Below are 19,857 nucleotides of genomic sequence, written 5' to 3'. Positions count from 1 at the left end.
CCCTCAGAACCGTTTCTGCCCTGGCCTTCTCCAGCCTGCTTGTGTGCATGTGCACATATGTGTGTGTGTGTGTATGTATGTATGTGCACCCTTGTGCACATATGTTCGTGTGCATATGTATGTGCAGTCATGTATGTGCACACATGTGTATGTGTGCATGATTGTGCATCTATGTGTGTGCACATGTGTGTGTGCATGCATGTATGCATGTATGTGTGTGCACGTATGTATGTGTGTGTACTCATACACGTGTGCATATGATTGGGCACCTATGTATGTGCACATATAGGTATGTGCATCCATATGTGCATCCATGTATGTGCACACATGTGCGCACGTGTGCACTGATGTGTGTGCATACATGTGTGCATATGTGTGCATGCATGTGTGTGCATGATTGTGCATCAAAGTATGTGTACATCCATGTGTAATCCATGTATGTGTGCATAAGTGTGTGCTTCTATGCATGTGCACACGTGTGTGCATGTGCAAAGCTGTGCGTGTATGTATGTGCACCCATGTACATGCCCGTACATGTGGGTATCTGCCTGTTTTTCCCTCCAGGCTGGTAGCAGGGCAAAGGCAGGGTCTACACAGGGGCTTCGCTTGTTGAACTGAGTCACATCAAATGACTGCCCCAGAGCTGGGACAAGAGCCCTACCTGTGGGCACCCAGCCCAGAATTTTTCCACAGTCCTGTTCATTTTACCCAAGCAACTTCACCTTTCTAAGCCTCAGCATGCTCCTCTGTAAAATGGAAATAAAAGCACCTGCCCCAGAATGGTGTGAGGAATCGAGGAGATGATACCCGTGTGTAAAGTGTAAGGTCTGATCAAGGAATAAGCCTAACTTCTTTTAATTGAAAAAGAAAATATGATCATTGTTTTTGAAAAAAAAAAAAGATAACGCAGCGAGTCAGGTTCCCTTGTGAGACCCCATTCCTGCCCCCCGAGGCTTCCACCGCAGCAGGTGTCTATCTGTGTTTTTGTTTGTGTTTAGGTATGTACTTCCAGAAGTGTTCCATGCAGGTGCGCAGACACACGCAGACACACACACACGCAGACACACACACACACAGACACACACACACAGACACACACACACACAAGACACACACACACAGACACACACAAGACACACACAGACACACACGCAGACACACACACACAGACACACACACGCAGACACACACGCACACAGACACACACGCACACACACACGCAGACACGCACACACACACCCGCAGACACACACGACACGCACACAGACATGGACACACACACAGACACACACACAGACACGCAGACACACACACACAGACATACACGCAGACACACACACAGACATGCAGACACACACACACAGACACACACACGCTTGTTCCTGGCAGCCGGATTTGCAGAAGGCCGTGGAGCATTCGGCCACAGCCTGGCACCTGCTGCTTTCACTTGGCAGTTTGTCATTTTCACACCAGCCCACGTACAGCTTCCGAGTGCAGCACTGATTTACTTGTCCTCAGAGAAGCTGCAGTAGCAAGCATGCTTGCATGCAGGTCTGAGTGAGCATATCTATCTGCTGGGCGATGGCTGAGGTGTATGAGGCAATTACCCACCAGTCCTCGGTGAGCCCACCCATGGCCTCATGGCTTCTCCCAAATCTGCCAGTCTGATTGGTGAAAAGTTTGTCTTAACTTACACCTCCTTGTCATCAATTCAATTAAATATCTTCTCATATGCTTTAAAGCCGTTTCTGTTTCTCTGTCCCTAAGTTCCTCTTTGTGGCTTTTGCTCATTTATCTTGCCGATTTGTGAAAGTGCTTTGCATGTTGAGGAAATCTAGCCCCGTGCTTGCATTTATTTTATAAGCAGTTTCCTCAGCTTCGTTTCCACCTCCCCTCAGCATCATGTATGGATTTGCTCCTCCATGACAAATTCATTAGACTTCAGCTGTCTTCCCTAGGGGGCTCAAACAGTTCAGCACTCAACCACTAGCCAAAGATTGGTGGTTCTAACTCACCCAGAGGTGCCTTGGAAGACATGCCTGGTGATCTGCTTCCGAAAGGTGACACACAACCTTGAAAACCCTCTGGAGCACAGTTCTACTCTGCAGCGTGGGGTCTCCATGAGTCGGAATTGACTCCATGGCAACTAACAGCAACGACATCTTTATGGTGGCTGAGTTTTACATATTTTTAGGAAGCTCTTCCACACTCCAAGATCATAAAACATGTCTGTCATGTTTTCTTCACATTTTTCTGCACATTTTTGATCTATCAGGAAATCACTTTGGTGTGAGGAGTGAGGTAGGGATTCTGCTTCCTTGTTTTCCCAGAGGCCCAGCCAGGGGTCTCAGCACCATTTATGAGTCTCCTTCCTTCCATTACTTTCATGTCTGCTGTAATTGGCCCCTTCTTACTGGCTCTTTACCACATGCTTCTTTGACCCTTCTTAGGTGCACTGCAGTTGATAACGCTGCGAGGACCGTGGTCAATAACTCAGAGTCTGATGAGGGGATGGTGTGCTATGGGCCCAGGAGGAACCAGCCTCCTCAGACCAGCCCGGAAGGGTGGTGAGGGGAAGTGTGATGAGGGAGTAGTGTGAGAAGAGGGTATGGGTCAGGGACGGTGCAGCCTTCCTAGAGCAGGACCCAGGCCTTTGCTGGCATCGTGGGAATGTCCCAGCCAACTGTTGGCTTGAGTATCTGTCCATCCACCTGTCTTCAACCTTCAGGGCTCCGGGGATGTCAAATATCACCTGGGCATGTACCATGAGAGGATCAATCGGGCTACAAATAGGAATATCACTCTGTCACTCGTGGCCAACCCATCCCATCTGGAGGCTGTGGACCCTGTGGTACAAGGGAAGACAAAGGCTGAGCAGTTCTACCGTGGGGACTTGGAGGGCAAGAAGGTGAGCTCATTCTGGGCTCCAAGGCAGGAGGGAGAAGTGGGTTTGGGGGGGCGGCTGGGCTCTGGTGGGCTGGGCTTAGGGTCTCAGCAGTGGAGGAGCAGGGCTGGGGCAAGGCAGGTCCCCCTGGCTCACATCCTGATCCTGCAGGTCATGTCCATTCTGGTGCATGGAGACGCTGCCTTTGCTGGTCAGGGTGTGGTCTACGAGACCTTCCACCTAAGCGACCTGCCCTCCTACACTACCAATGGCACTGTGCACGTTGTCGTCAACAACCAGGTGAGGGGAGGGCTCCTGGTCAGCACGTCCATCCCTGGAAATCCAGGCAGCAGTTTGGTGGGAAGAGTGAGACCCTCCTGTTTCTAATCCCCCTGCTCTGCCACTTCCCAGTGTGTGGCCTCAGACAAGTCGCCTGATCCCCTCAGCCTCAGCTTCCTGGTCTGTGTGAAATTGGATCCCAATATATGGGGAGCATAGGGAGTCCTGGTGGGGCAGTGGTTAATAGCTATGGCTGCTAACCAGAAGGTCAGCAGTTCAAATCCATCAGCCGGTTCTTGGAAACCCTATGGGCAGTTCTACTTTGTCCTATAGGGTCGCTATGAGTCGGAATTGACCCAATGGCAATAGGCTTTTTGGTATATATAAAGCATAGAGAAGATTGTAAGATGAAGTGGATACCTATATTGCAAGTCCCTAGCACGGAGATTGGATATGCAATTAGATGTTACTTGTAGATCTATATGAACAAATTGTTCTTACCCACCCATTGCCACTGAGTCAATTCTGACTCATAGTGACCCTAGGGAGCAGAGCAGAACTGCCCCATAGGGTTTCCAAGGAGCACCTGGTGGATTTGAACTGCTGACCTTTTGGTTAGCAGCCAAGCTCAACCACTACACCAGCAAGGTTTCCAATTGGTCCTAGAACATAATAGTGCCTTTCTTTTTTACTTTACATTAATTTTTATTGAGGTAAAATCCACATAACATGAATGTAACTATTTTAAAATGTACAGTTTGGTGGCATTTAGTACATCCACAATGTTGTAAAGCCATCATCTCTAGCTAGCTCCCAAACCTTTCCATTGCCCCAAAAGGAGTCCCCATGCCAGCTAAGCAGTTACTCCTTTTCCCTGTCCCTTTGCCCCTGGTAGCCAGTAGTCAGCTCTCGTCTCTGTGGCTTTACCTGGTCGCAGTGCCTTTGTGTGAGGCGGCTGTGACTACTAACAGCTCTTCTTGTGGCCTATAAAACCTGTTAACTACTTTATTTGCATCTGTGAGGTAGGTATTTCAATTAGCCCTTTTTATAGGTGAGGAATCTGAGGCTCTGGGAATTTAAGTACCCTGCCCAGGATTGTACAGTTAATAACCGGTGGGAGTGGGATTTTTGCAGGCCTGCCTTCCCAACTAAACCAGTTGCCACGGAGTCGATTCTGACTCATGTCGACCCCGTGTGTGTCAGAGTAGATTTGTGCTCCATAGGATTTTCGGTGGCTGATTTTTCAGAAGTAGATCTTCAGGCCTTTCTTCCGAGGTGCCTCTGGGTGGACTCGAACCTCTAACTTCTCAGTAACTGAGCGCACTGACCATTTGCACCACCCAGTGACTCTTTGCACTGTATGAAAATGATTATGGAGAAGGAGAGCCGGCGTGGTTCCCCTGCCGTTGGCTGGTCTGCGTGGAAGCCGCTGCTGTTTCTGACTGCAGCCCACACACTGTACCTTCTTTGTCCCACCTGCGCATACCCCATGTACCCTTTGGCAAAGACCTGCTTGGGTCTCAGGCAGGCGCCTGCCTGTCTAGCTGTGCATTGCCAGTTCCTCCTGCTTCTTCAGATTGGCTTTACTACGGACCCCCGAATGGCCCGTTCCTCACCGTACCCCACTGATGTGGCCCGTGTGGTCAACGCACCCATCTTTCATGTGAACGCGGATGACCCAGAGGCAGTGATATACGTGTGCAGTGTGGCAGCTGAGTGGAGGAACACCTTCAACAAAGATGTTGTCGTGGACCTGGTGGGTCTGGGGGCCCAATGGTGAGGGTGTGGATGCCTGTCCCTGCTGTGCAGAACGAGGGGCAGGTGGCCTGGGGGGGCCGGAGGGTAAGGGTGTGGATGCCTGTCCCTGCTGTGCAGAGCGAGGGGCAGGTGGCCTGGGGGGGCCTGAGGGTGAGGGTGTGGCTGCCCAACCCCTTGCATGCATCTCAGCACCTGCGGCAGTCAGGTCTAGGAACACTTCTCGGACAGGGAGGGTTTAGCACCCCTGAGAGCAATCTGTGCAGAGGCCAGGGGCTGGCCATCCAGAGGTGGGTGGGTGGGCGTGCCCTACTTGGCACCATGCAGGCCCAGTGCTGCAGCAACCACACAGACTGGGGCAGGGACTCAGCCACCCAGCCACCTCTGCAGGTCTGCTACCGCCGGCGTGGCCACAATGAGATGGACGAACCCATGTTCACGCAGCCGCTCATGTACAAGCAGATCCACAGACAGGTGCCTGTGCTGAAGAAGTATGCAGACAGGCTCATTGCTGAGGGCACCGTCACCCTTCAGGAATTTGAGGTGGATGTGGGTGCCTGGGACAGGCTTTGGATGGAGCCTGGGGTAGAGGGGAGGGGAGCCCTGGGGTGACTGCTGAGCACTGGGGATTTAAAGAAATTGCTACTATGGTCCCTGTCCCCAAGAGTCCTGGTTTTGCTGGTGGGGAGGAGGCCAAGAATCCAGTGAACCAGTGGCCTGTTGTGATTAGTGCTGCGATGGAGGGAAGCCTGCCTCAGGCAGGAGTCAGGGCAGGCTTCCTGTAGGAGGTAGCCAGAGCTGGCTTTGATGTCTGTGAACGTGTTGTCCCCCACCTTGGGGAGCTCTGAGAGCAGGGGCTGTGAGTCCTTCTTGTGTCTCTCTCTTACCCCTAGCTGAGCACACGGTAGGCCTACCAGGAGCCCCCTGAACTCTGAGACTTTGACCCTGGCCATGAGGTCCCTGCAGGCCAGTGGAGAGGGAGTTACAGAAGTTGGTGAGGGGAACCAGGGATTACAAATCTGGGCAGACCCAGCCTCTGGCTGCCCAGGGCATTGCTCCCTCAACCCACACTTTGTCCTAATTTCAGGAGGAAATTGCCAAGTATGACCGGATCTGTGAGGAGGCATTTGGCAGATCCAAGGACAAGAAGATCCTGGATATAAAGCACTGGCTGGACTCCCCCTGGCCGGGTGAGCAAGCAGCTTTCAGCTCAGAGTGATTTGCCTGGACCTTGGGCTCTGGCCCTCCACTGTGGCTTGGGGACCAGGACTGGAGCAGCCCTGGGCAAGGGCAGTCCCTGAGGCCCGGAGGCTTCTCCAGGTCAGGGAGGGAGAGGGATGTTCCCTGGAAAGATGGGGCTGAGTTAGGTGGGGTGGGCACCAAGGGAGAGAAGACCCTTGGGAAAGGGGGTGATCACGTGCTCCTGCCCCATCCTCCCTGCCTGAAGCATGCTGTCTACCTTCCAGGCCTGCTGCCCCCTCCACAAGGAGCCCCCACCTCGCTGGTGAAGCTGGGCTAGAATGGGGGTGGCTAGGTCAGCTGTCACCCCAGATCCAGGCGAGAGCAGGAGCCCAGGCCCAGAGGGAGGATGTTTGGTAGAGGCTGGAGCTGCAGCGGTGGCTGTTTGGTCATCACAGGTCCCAACGGTGGGATCAGGGGAGGGGGACTGAGGCTCAGGGTGGAGTCTTAGTGCTAGGTGGGGCTAAGGAGAGGGATGGGTCCCTCGGTCTCAGGAAGACGGTCCCAGGACCTATGCCCAGCCTGAAAGTGGACAGTGGAGTCTGCCCTGCAGGCTTTTTCAACGTGGACGGGGAGCCCAAAAGCATGACGTGCCCAGCCACCGGCATTCCTGAAGACACACTGACCCACATTGGAACCGTGGCCAGCTCTGTGCCCCTGGAGGGCTTCAAGATCCACACAGGTGCGGTGCCACTCATTGCTGCCCATGGGCGGCTGCCCCAACCTGGCCTTTGTGCCCAGCTGTCCTGTATCCCTGCCCTGCCCTGCCCTGTGCAGGTCAGCTCAGCTCAGAGCCTGGCTTGCTGCTCTGTGAGGGGCCTGTGATAGTAGTGCCTCTTAGGGCGGGCGGAGAGTCAGGCAGGCCTGGACGTCACCCTCTCAGCTGGGGCTTGGTGACCAGTCTTAAGTCGAGCACCTTGGATTTTCCAAACACCTTTGCTGGGGCGTGCCTGCCTCAGGGAGAAGGAGGGCAGGGAGCGAGGGCATCCCACGGTGGGGCTGGAAGGTGGGCAGGATTGTACAGACAGGGAGGATGGCATGGGAGTGTGGAGCTTGCCTGTAAGTGGCCAGGAGAAATAACAGGCGACAGCACCTGCTCCCTGCTCTCCTGCCCCCGGGCAAGCCTGTGAGAGGTAGCTGGCTGCTGGGGGCACTCCCTGCCTGTTACCAGAGTGGTCTCTGCCTGGGAAGCCTGGAGAGCCCTATGTCAATAGCAAGGCACCTACACACCCCTGCTAAGCCCAGGAAGTTAATGGTGGGAATCCCAGCTGTCCTTGGGAATGCTCTGGTGGGTCTGTGCGTACCCCACAGGAGGGCCTGTGGCTGGTCGATGGTGGGCTCAAGAAGGGGACTGTTGTATTGGCTGGAGGCTGGGGTGAGAGCTGCTAGGGGGTGGGGGCACCTGGTGCTGCAGCTGTCCAAGGTGGATGGCAAGGCGCTGGTGGCCCTAGGTCATTGCTTGCTTTCCTCAGGCCTTTCTCGCATCCTGCGGGGCCGGGCAGACATGACCAAGAACCGAACAGTGGACTGGGCGTTGGCAGAGTACATGGCCTTCGGCTCCCTCCTTCAGGAGGGTATCCATGTGCGGCTGAGCGGGCAGGACGTGGAGAGGGGCACATTTAGGTGAGGGCAGGGCTCTCAGGCCTGTCCCCCTCTTTGGCAGACTGGGTCTTGCTGTCCCCAGTGAGCAGGTGGGGGAATCGAGAGCTTGGAGGTATGCTTCTTGGGGTCCTCTAGAGTCTACATCAGGCCCTCTGGAGTGGAGCAGCCCTTTCTTCTTCCCCCACCTCGTTTGAGGAGCTGAAAGAGGGCCTTTGGCTGAGCCAAGTCACTGGATTGCCCTGTCAACAAGTTATAGTGTTGTGGCTCCCAGGGTTTGACAAGTACCCTCTCTCATATCAGGTCACTAATTGCTGCTGGCCCTGCCCTAACCAGGCTGGAGGCCACTCCACTGAGCTGCCCGTTAGTCCTGCTGGGGCTCAGGGTTCAGCCAGGGTCCTTCCTGTGTAAGCCCGAGTCGGGCAGGACTGGTGAGGACATTCCTGGGCAGTAGATTGTCTCAGCTCCTCATGGCAGGCAGGTCTCATCAGGCCTCTCCGTGCAGGGCCAAGGCTCACAGAGGGGCAGAGACTTGAAGTCTGTTCTCCAGGACCTCAGTCCACTGTCTGTGGGCTCCAGCAGTGGAGAACAGTGCTCAGGCCCCCAACTGACCATGCAGCTCAGAGGAAAGGCTGCCTGGAGGAGCAGACCAGGGGCCTTGGCTTTCTGAGGCCGTCCTAGAGGAGCAGACCAGGGGCCCTGGCTTTCCAAGGCCTTCCTGGCATCTCTGCCCTATGGGGACTCTGGCCAGACTTCCTGGGCCAGTGATGAGCTAGCTATGTCCCTGCTGGGGGCTGGGCTGCCTGGCGCACATACTGTGGGCCTTGCCCATTCATTCCTCTCTCTCCAGCCACCGCCACCATGTCCTCCATGACCAGGATGTTGACCGGAGGACGTGTGTCCCCATGAACCACCTCTGGCCTGACCAGGCCCCCTATACCGTGTGCAACAGCTCCCTCTCGGAATATGGAGTCCTGGGTAGGTCACAGCTCCACCTGCGGGTCCATGGACCCTGGGAATCCTGGGGGCTAGTGAGGGACTTGGCATGCAAGGTGGCCTGTCTGTGTTGTTTTGACTGTGTCCTGGGCCTGGGGTTGAGAGGGAGGTGGCGAGGACCTGGCAGGGGCCACAGAGGCTGTGGGGTGGACCCAGTGGCCCGGCTGCACTCACTAGAGCTTGCAGTGCTTCCTGGGCTGAGGTTACCTGGAGATGATTCCTGGCCCATCTGGCCCCTTGGGGAAACCTGAGGGAGTGGTCCTTCCTGCCTGGGTGGAGCTCTGTGGGTACTAGACCCCCTTCCCTGGGTACCAGCCCCAGTAGGCCATACAGAAAGCCCCCCAGAGACCACCATGGAATGCAGCATCAACTGGCCCCTAGACCAGCTGTTCCTGGCCTGGTCCCTCTGCTTGGATTCCTGAGCTCATATGTCACTGCTTATGCCCCGCACCCCAGGAGCCCTGCCTGGTTGTTCCCCTCCTGGCTCTGGGCTGCCTCCTGGACCAGGGCCCCTTGTCTCAATCATTAGCTGGCCCGATCCTTCCTGTCTGCCAGGGGTCCAGCCAGCCCCTCTGGGAGTTCCCCATCCAAGCTGGGAGTTACCTCTGTGGCTGTCCCTGCCCCTTTCCCTCAGCTGTCCTGCACAGGTTTTGAGGGCTCCTCTTGGCAGACAGCCCCCATGTCTTCTTTCGACTTGGCACCTGGTCTGAAAGATGTCGCAGAAACCCTATGGTTTGGCTCTATTTTGTCCTATAGTGTCGCTCTGAGTCAGAATCAATTCGATGGCAATGGGTTTTTGGGTCTGGACATGGCTGAGCCTGGCTGTGCATAGGGTCAGGGCTGAGGGTGACATCTCTGGGCATGTTCAGAAATCCTGGCATTTGAGCCCCCAGAAGTCCATGGGCTCTTTCAGAGCCATTGGGAAGGGTGGGCAGGGGCGGGGATGGTGCCACCTGGTGACAGTGTGTGGCAGGCTCTAGCTTGGTGTCTTCTGTTCAGGCTTTGAGCTGGGCTATGCCATGGCCAGCCCCAACGCCCTGGTGCTCTGGGAGGCTCAGTTTGGTGACTTCCACAACACGGCCCAGTGCATCATCGACCAGTTCATCAGCACTGGCCAGGCCAAGTGGGTGCGGCACAATGGCATCGTTCTGCTGCTGCCCCATGGCATGGAAGGCATGGTGAGGCCACGGGGCCAGGGGTGCTAGTAATACCAGAGAGAATTAAGAGCATGCATTGAAGGGTTACTCTGTGCCAGCACTTCTAAGGCCCTCTGTGTAATGTGGTTTTGGAGTCCCTGGGTGGTGGAAACAGTTAATATGCTCAACTGCTAACCGAAAGGCTGGAGGTTCCAGTCTACCTTGGAAGAAAGGCCTGGCGATCCACTTCTGAAAAATTAGCCATGGAAAACCCTATGAAGCAGAGTTTTATCCTGACACACGTGGGGTTCCATGAGTAAGTCAGCTGGTTATGTAATGTGGTTATGTACTGGCACGTGCGGGCAGCATCTCAGTGAAGGAGATGCAATTGCTGCTTTCCAGATGAGGAAACTGAGGCACAGAGAGGTGGAGTGGCTTGCCCAGGGTCACACAGCTAGTAGCCAGGATTTGAACCTCTGCTTGCTCTCCTGCCTGCCCTCTGGTCCCTTGTGGCATGCCCAGCCTGTGCAGCCACACACCAGGGAAAGGGGTGGAGGCCCCTGAGCTAACGGAGGAGAAGGGGCAGAGTGTGCCGTGGGGCCACAGGGTCGGGGTGCGGCCTGGCTGGGCAGGCAGAGTTGGTGGGGCGGGCATGGGTACAGGCCAGTTCAGTCACAGCCTGGCCCTGCCCAGCCCTGGACTGTCGGCTGCAGTGGGTGTCTCTGAGGTCCTGCTCAGCTTAGACTAGTTGTCTGGTCAGCAAACCATAGCTTCTGTTATCTCTGAGTGGCTTGTTAAAAGGCAGGCACTTGCTGTTCTAAGCACTTCACACAGCAATCCAGGAAATCAGATCCGTTAGTTCCTGTGTTGAGTGTGAGGACAGGAGGCGGAGAGGTGATGTGACTTGTTCAGGGTCTTCCAGCTGTAAAGGCTGGCTTCTCAGGAGGTGGAGCTTGGGCCAGGCTGGGTAGGGAGGATTGGTATGGCCTGGCCGGTGTCTGTGATATGGGGTCCGTGGGGTGTCCCCACTGAGGGAGGGGCCTTTTCACCTCTTCCTCCTGCCGCATGCATTCATGCAGCACACATGTGGTCTCCGGCCATGCCCCTCCGAGGGTGCTCTTCTCCTTTCAGTCACCACCTCCGGGAAGCCTTCCCAGACTCCTCTGGGTGCCCCTGCTTTCTCTGTCCCCAGGGTCCCTGCAAGGCCAGGCCATCTGTCCAGCGTGACAGACCCTGCTTCCCGCTTGGGCTGGCCCAGGGCATCTGGTGTTTGTTTCAGGGCCCAGAGCACTCCTCGGCGAGGCCTGAGAGGTTCCTGCAGATGAGCAATGATGACTCAGATGCCTACCCCGTGAGTGCTGCCTGTGGTCTCCAGGACAGGGATCTGCCCTGCTGTGCCCAGAGGGGCCGGGCTGTGTGGCGCTGCAGGGGTGTCACTCCCAGCCTTATCCCCATTCCCTCAGGTGTTCACCGAGGACTTTGAGGTGAGCCAGCTCTACAACTGCAACTGGATTGTGGTCAACTGCTCCACGCCGGCCAGCTACTTCCACGTGCTGCGCCGGCAGATCCTGCTGCCCTTCCGCAAGCCGGTGAGTCCTCCTGACTCCATCGCAGGGACCGGAGAATAGGCCTGGGCCAGGCGGGGAGAGGTGGCAGCTGGGTGTCTTTCCCTTCCAGCTGATCATCTTCACACCCAAATCTCTGCTGAGGCACCCGGAAGCCAAGTCCAGCTTTGACTGTATGGTGTCTGGTACGTGACTGGGGCACAGAGTGGCTCACTTTGGGGAGGCCTCTGATACAGGACCTGGAAGCCTGCGGCCCGGCCTCGGCTCTTGGGGCTCTTCTGTCCTCCCCTGTCTGCAGCTGCTGGCCGCGTAGCAGCTCCCAGCACAGTGCCCACCAGCTTCAGGAGTGGAGGTCGGTATGGTGGCCAGCTGGCTGGGGGTCATTTGGGCTGGACACTGGGGCGAGAGGAGTGTGCCTGGGCCTCTCAGAAGCCACCTGCAGGGGAGGCGAGCTTAGCAGCAGGAGGCCTGGTGGAGGTCTGCCTAGGTCTGGTGGAATTTGTGGGATCAGTCACTCATTCATCCATCCATTTGTGCACTCACGAGCCGGACAGACATGACTGGCTCTCAAGATCCAGTACGCCTCCAGGATCTCTCAGCCTAACTTACCTGGGGGTCAGGGTCAGATGAAACACCTGAAGAACCAGTTGTTGGAATCAAGAGTGGAAGGGTGAAGAGATGTGGACCACCTGGAGAGTCAAGGGGGAGCAGGAGTCCCCGAAGCTCAGAGCAGAGCTGCCTGGGAGCTCAGTCCAAAGGGAGTGGGGGCCAGCAGGCCAGGTAGGGCCTCAGGCATGCTCAGGAGTTTGTTCTAGCCTGTGTGCATCAGAGTTCCCTGCCGGTGTGGGCAGGTAAGAGCTGTGCTTTGGGATTGGACCACCTGGTCTCACTTGGCCTCAGTGTCCTCATCTGGGGTGGGGGGCATGATGAGTAGCTTCCTTGGAGGTTTTTATTCCATGCCTGGTGTGGCATCTGGCATGTGGCGTGAACTCAGGAAGTGCCTGTTTAGTTTTTAGAAGTAAAAATTGACAGCCTTTGATATGGTGGGTTGGCTCCAGGGGCCAAGGGAGGAACGTGCAGCTGCCTCTCAAGGCATCCCCTCCTTTTTGGCATGGAGACTGGGAGCAGGGGTGGTGTGCCCTTCAGGAGACAGACGCAGCTGAGAGGGAGCAGTTTGGGGCAGGTGATGACATCATTAGGTAGGGGCATGACCTCAGCTCCTTCTCTGTCTCCCTCCCAGGCCCCTTTGTCACCCCCACTCTAACCTGAAACACTGATGCTTCCCAGGGCCCTGTCTTGGCTACAGCCTCTGTCTTTACTCCCCTCCCTGTGACATCTCAGAATGACATCTGTCCTCTGCTCCATCTTTTGGCTCAAGGGTGCCCACTGTAGCCACAGATCTAAAACTGGGGCCAGGGAGAGCCTGAGGATGCTGGGGATACAGGCCTGGTTCTAGAGTTGCCCAGCCCCTTTGTGCCTGGTGTTCCTCTGGGTGCTGATGCCCCCTGGGTACTGACTTTTCCTGGGTGCTGGTGCCTCTGGGTGTTCATGCCCCCGCCATGCTCTATTGGTCCCCCAAGGGACCAGCTTTCAGAGAGTGATCCCTGAGGATGGGGCCGCAGCACAGGCTCCTGAGCAGGTGCGCCGGCTCATCTTCTGCACGGGCAAGGTGTACTATGACCTGGTGAAGGAGCGGAGCAGCCAGGGCCTGGAGGAGCAGGTGGCCATCACACGCCTGGAGCAGGTGCGTCTGAGCCCCTCGCCCAGCCAGAATGGCAGGCAGTCAAATCCCAGCTCCTGGTGCTCAGCAGTGTCCAGACAGGGCCAGGGCCAGTGGGGGTGGTGGGTGGGGGCCCTGTGGCTCCTCTGGCCACTAGGCCCTGGGCATGCTGCCCTTCCCATAGCTATGCCCCCTTTCTCCCTCCCTGCCCCAGATCTCTCCATTCCCCTTTGACCTGGTTAAGCAGGAGGCAAAGAAGTACCCCGGCGCAGAGCTGGTCTGGTGCCAGGAGGAGCACAAGAACATGGGCTACTATGACTACATCAGCCCGCGCTTCATGACCATCCTGAGCCGGGCACGGCCCATCTGGTACAGGATAGACCTGGGGCCGCTGCCACCCCTGCCAGGCCTGCCCATAGCACCCAGGGCAGGGAAAGGAGCCCCAGGTCCTGTCCAGGCTGTGCACACCCCATTGGCTGTGTGGCTAGGAACTAGCCATTGCCCTTCTCTGGGATGTATTTGAAAACCAAGGGATTAGGCCGGTGGCCATGGCTCTGTCACTGACAGATCGGTTTTCCCATCCAGCATCAAGGATCACCAGTAACACCTTTCCAAATAGCAAACATTTGTTTCTGTTCTGCAGCCAGAATGGAGTTAGAGCGTCTTCCTCAAACCTTCTGCTTTTCATGGTTAAGCCAGTTACTTAGCCTCTTGGAGCCTCAGGCCCTCAGCTGTTGAGCAGGATGGTCACAGGGGGAGGTGTGATGCACACAAAGGCCCGCGTGGTGCCTGACAAGATGGGAGACGAGCATGAGAAACTCAGAAGCCTTTGGGTCATGGCATTCTTGCCCTGTGGGTGTCTTGGGGTCCAGTGGCATGGAGGGGACAGCTGCTTCTCCCTGATCTGTGGTTGGTAACCAGGTCTGTCCTGGGCCTGCAGCCTGCTGGGAGTGTGCTGGGGCAGGAAGTCAGGCTTTGCAACTTCCTCAGGTAGATTCCCACCCTGCTGTCCTGGGGTGGCATGGGGTGGGGGAATGCCGGGCCCAGCCCCCTCTTACCTTGTCTTTCCTTCCCCAGGTATGTTGGCCGTGACCCAGCAGCTGCACCGGCCACAGGAAACAGGAACACACACTTGGTGTCACTGAAGAAGTTTTTGGACACTGCCTTCAATCTTAAGGCCTTTGAGGGCAAGACGTTCTAGGGTTTGGCAAGGCCTGCCTCAGTCTTGCCATGGGGTTGGCTGGGGCTGAGGGGGCCGGTACAGGGAGGTGCAGTGCTTCCCACCCAGGAGAGGGGCACCTGGGCTGTGTGGAGGCCCTGCAATAACGTACACTCACTCAGCGACTGAGGCCAGAAGCTGGCTACCACTTTATGCCGACTTTGGCCTTCGTGTTTATTTCTGTCGGGACTGAGCAAGCCAGAGGGTTCTGAGAGATAGCATGTCAGTTACTGAGTGTTCCCCAGCTGCCCTGGTTTTTCTGGAATTTTGTATGTGACTCTGTCCTTCATAGTTTTTCTGGAATTTTCTATGTGACTTCTCTGTCATTCATGTCTGTAAACACATCTACTGGGAGACCCATTTCTTTGGGCTTACCCATCCTGGCAGATCCAGCTGCCTCTCCCCCTATCTTTGTTCATCTGTAGATTCAAAGGAATGTTCTCTTTGTGGTCTTAGAGATTTCAGCAATAACAGCCAGGTGAAGCAAAGCTGTGCTGGGGCGATTGATGTGTGTTCTGTCGTATGAGATATGTCAGCTTCCACGTGAAATACAGCTGCAGTTCATGTGCACCAAAGTAGAAAACCAAATAATAGAGAAATAAAAAAATGCTTAAGAGACTTTTCTGTCTTCATGTTTTAATGTAGGAGGTGGTGGTGGGGGCAGTGGTTTAGAGTGGGCAGGGGATAGGAGAAAGAATGAACACATGGAAGATAAAATATCTGCCTCGGTCGCATGATTTCCTTGGAGAACCAGGCAGTGTTTTAAATCCCTTGGCATCACCCTCATTTGCCTTTTGTTGGTTTTGCTCCCCACCAAAGACACTGGAGAAGCTGTGAGACAGAGGGCTATCTAGCTTTTCCTACACCATTCATTCATCCCGTTGGATATGCTAGATGCTAGGGGGGAGGTATGTGCCTGTGTGTAGGCTCTTCAAGTTCAGGAGTCCATCTGGGGAGACGGGACAGTCTAGCTCACCGAGTTCACTGATGGATGTAAGCACAGGGTTTCATAGGGCCGGCTACAACCTGGGGGCGGGGGGTGGGGGGTCAGGGAAGGCTCCCTGGAGGAAGTGATATTTGAAGGAAGAGAAGTCCCTAAAGAAGAACCGAGGAAGACGGACCTTCTGTGGAGCAGACCCAGAGAAATAACTGCAAGGTTGGGGTGGGACAGCCTAAAGAAAAGTCAGCCTGAGGCTGGAGAAGACAGTGTTATATTTCTTCAGCCTTAAATACAGCTTGTTGCCGTGAACTTTGAGTTGCACTCCAGGAGCATTCTAAGTGATAAAAAGTAAAAAGTAATCACAGCCGCCATTTACAGTGTGTCTCTTGTATCCGGGGCTCTCTGATTGGTGCATTGCATGTAGTATTAAATGCTGTCTAATCTTCAGCATGACTTTAAATGGTGGGAATAGGCCCATTCTACAGTTGAAGAAATTGAGGTTCACATGCAGTTACTTGCCCAAGGCCACTCACCAAGAAATTGATGGGTATGGATGTGGCATCTTTCCACAAGACCATGTTGCTTTTCTTGGGAAATAAGCCCTTTCCACATTATGCATTCCTGGCATAATATGGTGGTTTGGGCTCTCCCTGCAGTTGGGCTGGAGCCGTGGGCAGGGAGGGCCCTGGGACACAGCCGGTGAGACACCCGGGCTCTGAGTCTGGAGATACCCTGCCCGGTGGGTTGCCATCTTCCCGCATCTAAGGACCATCACAGGGTCTGGGAGGCCCCACGGTGAGAATAGGCCTGGTAGGGGACAATTCAGGGAGGATGGTTATGAACAGTATAAGGACATATACCTTATGCTGTGCCCTGTAAAGATGGGATGAGGGAGCTGCTTGTTACTAAAGGGTTCCATGCAGCCGGTGGAAGACCCCCGGTGGGACTGGTGCCTGGGAACTCAAAGGACCCAGAGCCCTCCTTCCCACAGTGGCTCTTAAACTCTGTGCTTCAGACATGAGAGTCACATGATGGAGGTACATTCCTCCAATCTACATTTCCTGGTGTAAGTGCTGACCTTGTTTTTAATCTTTCCTTGGTCTGGCTACAATGTAATAATGGAAAAGTCAATGGAAGTGGTAATAAGAGCACAGGCTCCAGAACCCTCCTCCTCTCCCTGGATCCAGATCCCTAGAAATGACAAGAAAAATATATTTTAAAAAGTCTATAGTAGCGGTGAAAACCAAGAAGGAAATGTTTCAGTGGACTAGAATTTATGAGGTCATAAGGAAGATGGATCAAATTGGAGGAGGGGGCTGGGGAGGGTGCAGCAAGGTGAACAGGAGGGATCCTTGGGACCTGTAGCCAAAAGAGCCTGTGGATTGGCCCCTCCCTTCCCTGCTTGTACCAGGCACAGGGTCCTGCCTTGAGAGGGGCAGTGGGTTGAACCCCTGGGCTGGAAGAAGAGCCTTCATGCTCTGCAGTTGGACGGTTGGCACATCCTGCCAGTAGCATGCCCTGCCCCAGTGGCAGACAGGCTGATGAGGGACCTCCTAGAGAAAGATTAGCAACCAAGATCACCAGACTTTGCAGAAAACCAAAGTTTGGCTCCAAAATCTACAAACATAAGAACTAACAATGGGGGAGGGAGGAGGGAAGAGAGTTCATGGAACAAACAGAAGGCTTTAAAATGAAGGGTGATAACTTCAGAGAGCAAAGAGGAAATGGCTACTATGAAACAATAACAGACTGTCTTAAAAATAACAAATTATTTAGAAAATACCAAATATTGCCAAAATAAAAACTTCAATAGATGGGCTGAATAGCAGCACAGACAGAGCTGAAATGCAAAATAATGAGTTACTAATGATAATAACTACCAGTAAGAAAATGCTGATACTCCTAGAGCGGCACATTTTAAACCCTGATATTAGGTGCATATAATTGTTATATATTCTTGATGAATTGACCCTTTATCAATATATAATGCCCTTCTTTATCTCTTATAATAGATTTTGACTTAGAGTTTATTTTGCTGGATATTAATATAGCCACTCCAGCTCTCTTTTGGTTACTATTTGCCTGGGATATATTTTTCTATCCTTTCACTTTCAACTCTATCTTTGGGTTGAAAGTGTGTCTTTTGCCACTATCTGCCTTTCCATTGGAGAATTTAAAACATTTACATTTAATAACTGATAAAGGAGGACTTAATTCTGCCATTTTGCTATTTGTGTGTCTGTGTTTTATACCATTTCTGTCCATTTCCTTCAATACTACCTTTTCTGTGCTTAGTTGATTTTTTTTTTATAATGAGCCATTTTGATTCTTTTCTCATTTCCTTTTGTGTCTGTGTATATATGTATATATTTTTTTCTTTGTAGTTATGGGAATTACATTTAACATTCTAACATTATAGTAACCTAGTTTAATGGATACCAATTTAACTTTAGCAGTATACCAAGAATCTATTCCTATATTGCTCCTGTCCCATTTATGTTGTTAACACAAAGTACACATTTTTAAATTAGTGGCCAATAAATTTATAGTTTTTATGCATTTGTTATTTTAAATCATGTAGGACACAACTACTAGAGTTACAAACCAAAAATACCATAAAACTGACCTTTATATTTGTCCCTGAAATTACCTTTACTGGAAACTTAAAAAAAAATTTTCTTCATATGACTTTTAGCTGCTGTTTAGCATCCTTTCCTTTCAATCTGAATGGCCCTCTTTTGCATTTCTTGTAGGGCAGATCTGGTCATAATGAACTCCCTCAGTTTTTGTTTATCTGGGAATGTCTTCATTTTTACCAGATATAAAATTCTATAGTTTTCTTTCAGTACTTTAAATACATCATTCCCCTGGCTTCTGATCTCCAAGGTACCTGAGGAGATGTTGGCCCTTAATCTTATTGAGGATCCTTGTATGTGACAATTTGCTTAACGTATTTATAATAGTTGTTTTAAAGCCATTGTCTGCTTCCCTAAAGATTACAGCCTTGGAAATACTATGGGGCAGTTCTACTCTGTCCTATATGGTCTCTATGACTCAGAATTGACTTAATGACAACAGGTTTTTATCCTAGAAATATTATTACACATGTTCACGTAGAAGTGAGTACAAAGATTTTCTTTTCAGCATTGCTCATAGTAGTGAAATAATACCAAAACCCAAACCAAACCCATTGTTGTTGAGTTGATTCTGACTCATAGCAACCCTAAAAGATGGAGTAGAACTGCCCCATAGGGTTACCAAAGAGCAGCTGGTGGATTCAAACTGCTGACATTTTGGTTAGTAGCTGAGCTCTTAACCACTGCACCACCCTAATATTTCGGAACCCTAACTATTCTAGAGCCAGAGTTGGCATGCTTTTTATTTGTAAATAGCCAGATAGTAAATAATTTAGGATTTAAGGGTCAGAGAGTCTCTGAAGCAACAACTCAAGCCTGCTAAAGTAATGTGAAAGCAGGCACAAACAATATATAAATGAATAAGCATGGCTGTGTCCCCCAAAAACTTTATTTATGGACAGTGAAATTTGAATTTCACATAATTTTTATATGTCACAAATTATTGTTCTTTTGTAAATTTTTTCAACCATTTAAAAAGGTAAAAATTGGAGGTGGAGCCAACATAGTGCTATAGCAGAAGCACCATGCCATCTCTCTGCAGCAAAGATCCAAATAACTAAGTAAAACAGATACAAACGTCAATCCTGGAACCCTAAGCATCAAATGAAGGGATAAAGAACTTGATCGAGCACCGAATGAAATAAGAAACTGACAGAGAACAGAGAATGAGGAGAGCTACAGAGTGGAGGTCCCCTGCCAGTTAACATGGCGCAGACTCAGCATCTTGGACTACAGCCATCAAGAACCACAGACAAGGAATACAGGAAGGCAACTTCACAGAGCTCTCAATGAGTGCTCAAAGACAGAACACCTATTCTGCACATCACATCTCTCCCTTCCCCCTGCCCATCTGCACCACAAGCTGAGTGCTGCATCCCTGGATTCCACCCCATACTGCACCCCCAGCCTTGCCCCATTGACCCAGTTTATGCTGCAAACAACCCATTCCTGCCCCCTGCCCCTGCCCGCCTCCCCCAGCTGGACCTGCCTTGCTGCACCATAGCTGAGTGACTGGCCTTGCCCAGCTGGACAAGGTGGCGAGAAGTATCATGCCCATAGACAAGCAAGCAACAAAACATGCTCACCCCATCTGCCCAGACACAACCAAATAAAACAAAAAAGCAGGATGAAACAAATCCATAATCAATAGACAAAATAATTCCTAAACGTCCCAGAGACAGCAGACAATATCAAAACATAATATATATATATATATATATATATAAAAGACAGGAGGGCTCCAGTAAGTGACCAAAATAAAACACCAGATGACCTTCTGGTAGAAGAAAAGGCACTGGAATACCTGATAGGGAATTCAAAACTCTAATATTTGGGGCTGTCCAAGAGATTAGGAAACATGAAGGAAAACAAAGACAAAAATAAGGAAA

The 19,857-nt window shown here is 52.5% G+C and overlaps 1 protein-coding gene across 4 annotated transcripts in view; it reads left to right on the top strand.

The window, feature by feature from the left end:
- The window catches only part of OGDHL (oxoglutarate dehydrogenase L), a 29,931-nt gene extending 14,927 nt beyond the window's left edge, over positions 1-15,004 (top strand). For 3 of the 4 annotated variants that reach the window (XM_049854641.1, XM_049854642.1, XM_049854640.1), the window contains 15 exons: positions 2,729-2,908; positions 3,056-3,184; positions 4,740-4,919; positions 5,309-5,461; positions 6,006-6,108; positions 6,711-6,839; positions 7,630-7,780; positions 8,607-8,734; positions 9,752-9,930; positions 11,168-11,239; positions 11,352-11,477; positions 11,566-11,638; positions 13,034-13,197; positions 13,388-13,542; positions 14,251-15,004. In XM_049854641.1, coding sequence (XP_049710598.1) covers positions 2,729-2,908; positions 3,056-3,184; positions 4,740-4,919; positions 5,309-5,461; positions 6,006-6,108; positions 6,711-6,839; positions 7,630-7,780; positions 8,607-8,734; positions 9,752-9,930; positions 11,168-11,239; positions 11,352-11,477; positions 11,566-11,638; positions 13,034-13,197; positions 13,388-13,542; positions 14,251-14,374 — 2,046 coding nt within the window. In that variant the 3' untranslated portion in view covers positions 14,375-15,004. The remainder of the gene's footprint in view (positions 1-2,728; positions 2,909-3,055; positions 3,185-4,739; positions 4,920-5,308; positions 5,462-6,005; positions 6,109-6,710; positions 6,840-7,629; positions 7,781-8,606; positions 8,735-9,751; positions 9,931-11,167; positions 11,240-11,351; positions 11,478-11,565; positions 11,639-13,033; positions 13,198-13,387; positions 13,543-14,250) is intronic. The other variant, XM_049854643.1, reaches the window with a different exon arrangement.
- The last annotated feature ends 4,853 nt before the right edge of the window (positions 15,005-19,857 follow it).

This window comes from Elephas maximus, chromosome 16 (assembly GCF_024166365.1).
Source record: "Elephas maximus indicus isolate mEleMax1 chromosome 16, mEleMax1 primary haplotype, whole genome shotgun sequence".
NCBI lineage: Eukaryota > Metazoa > Chordata > Mammalia > Proboscidea > Elephantidae > Elephas > Elephas maximus.
This window is presented reverse-complemented; position numbering and strand designations above follow the sequence as displayed.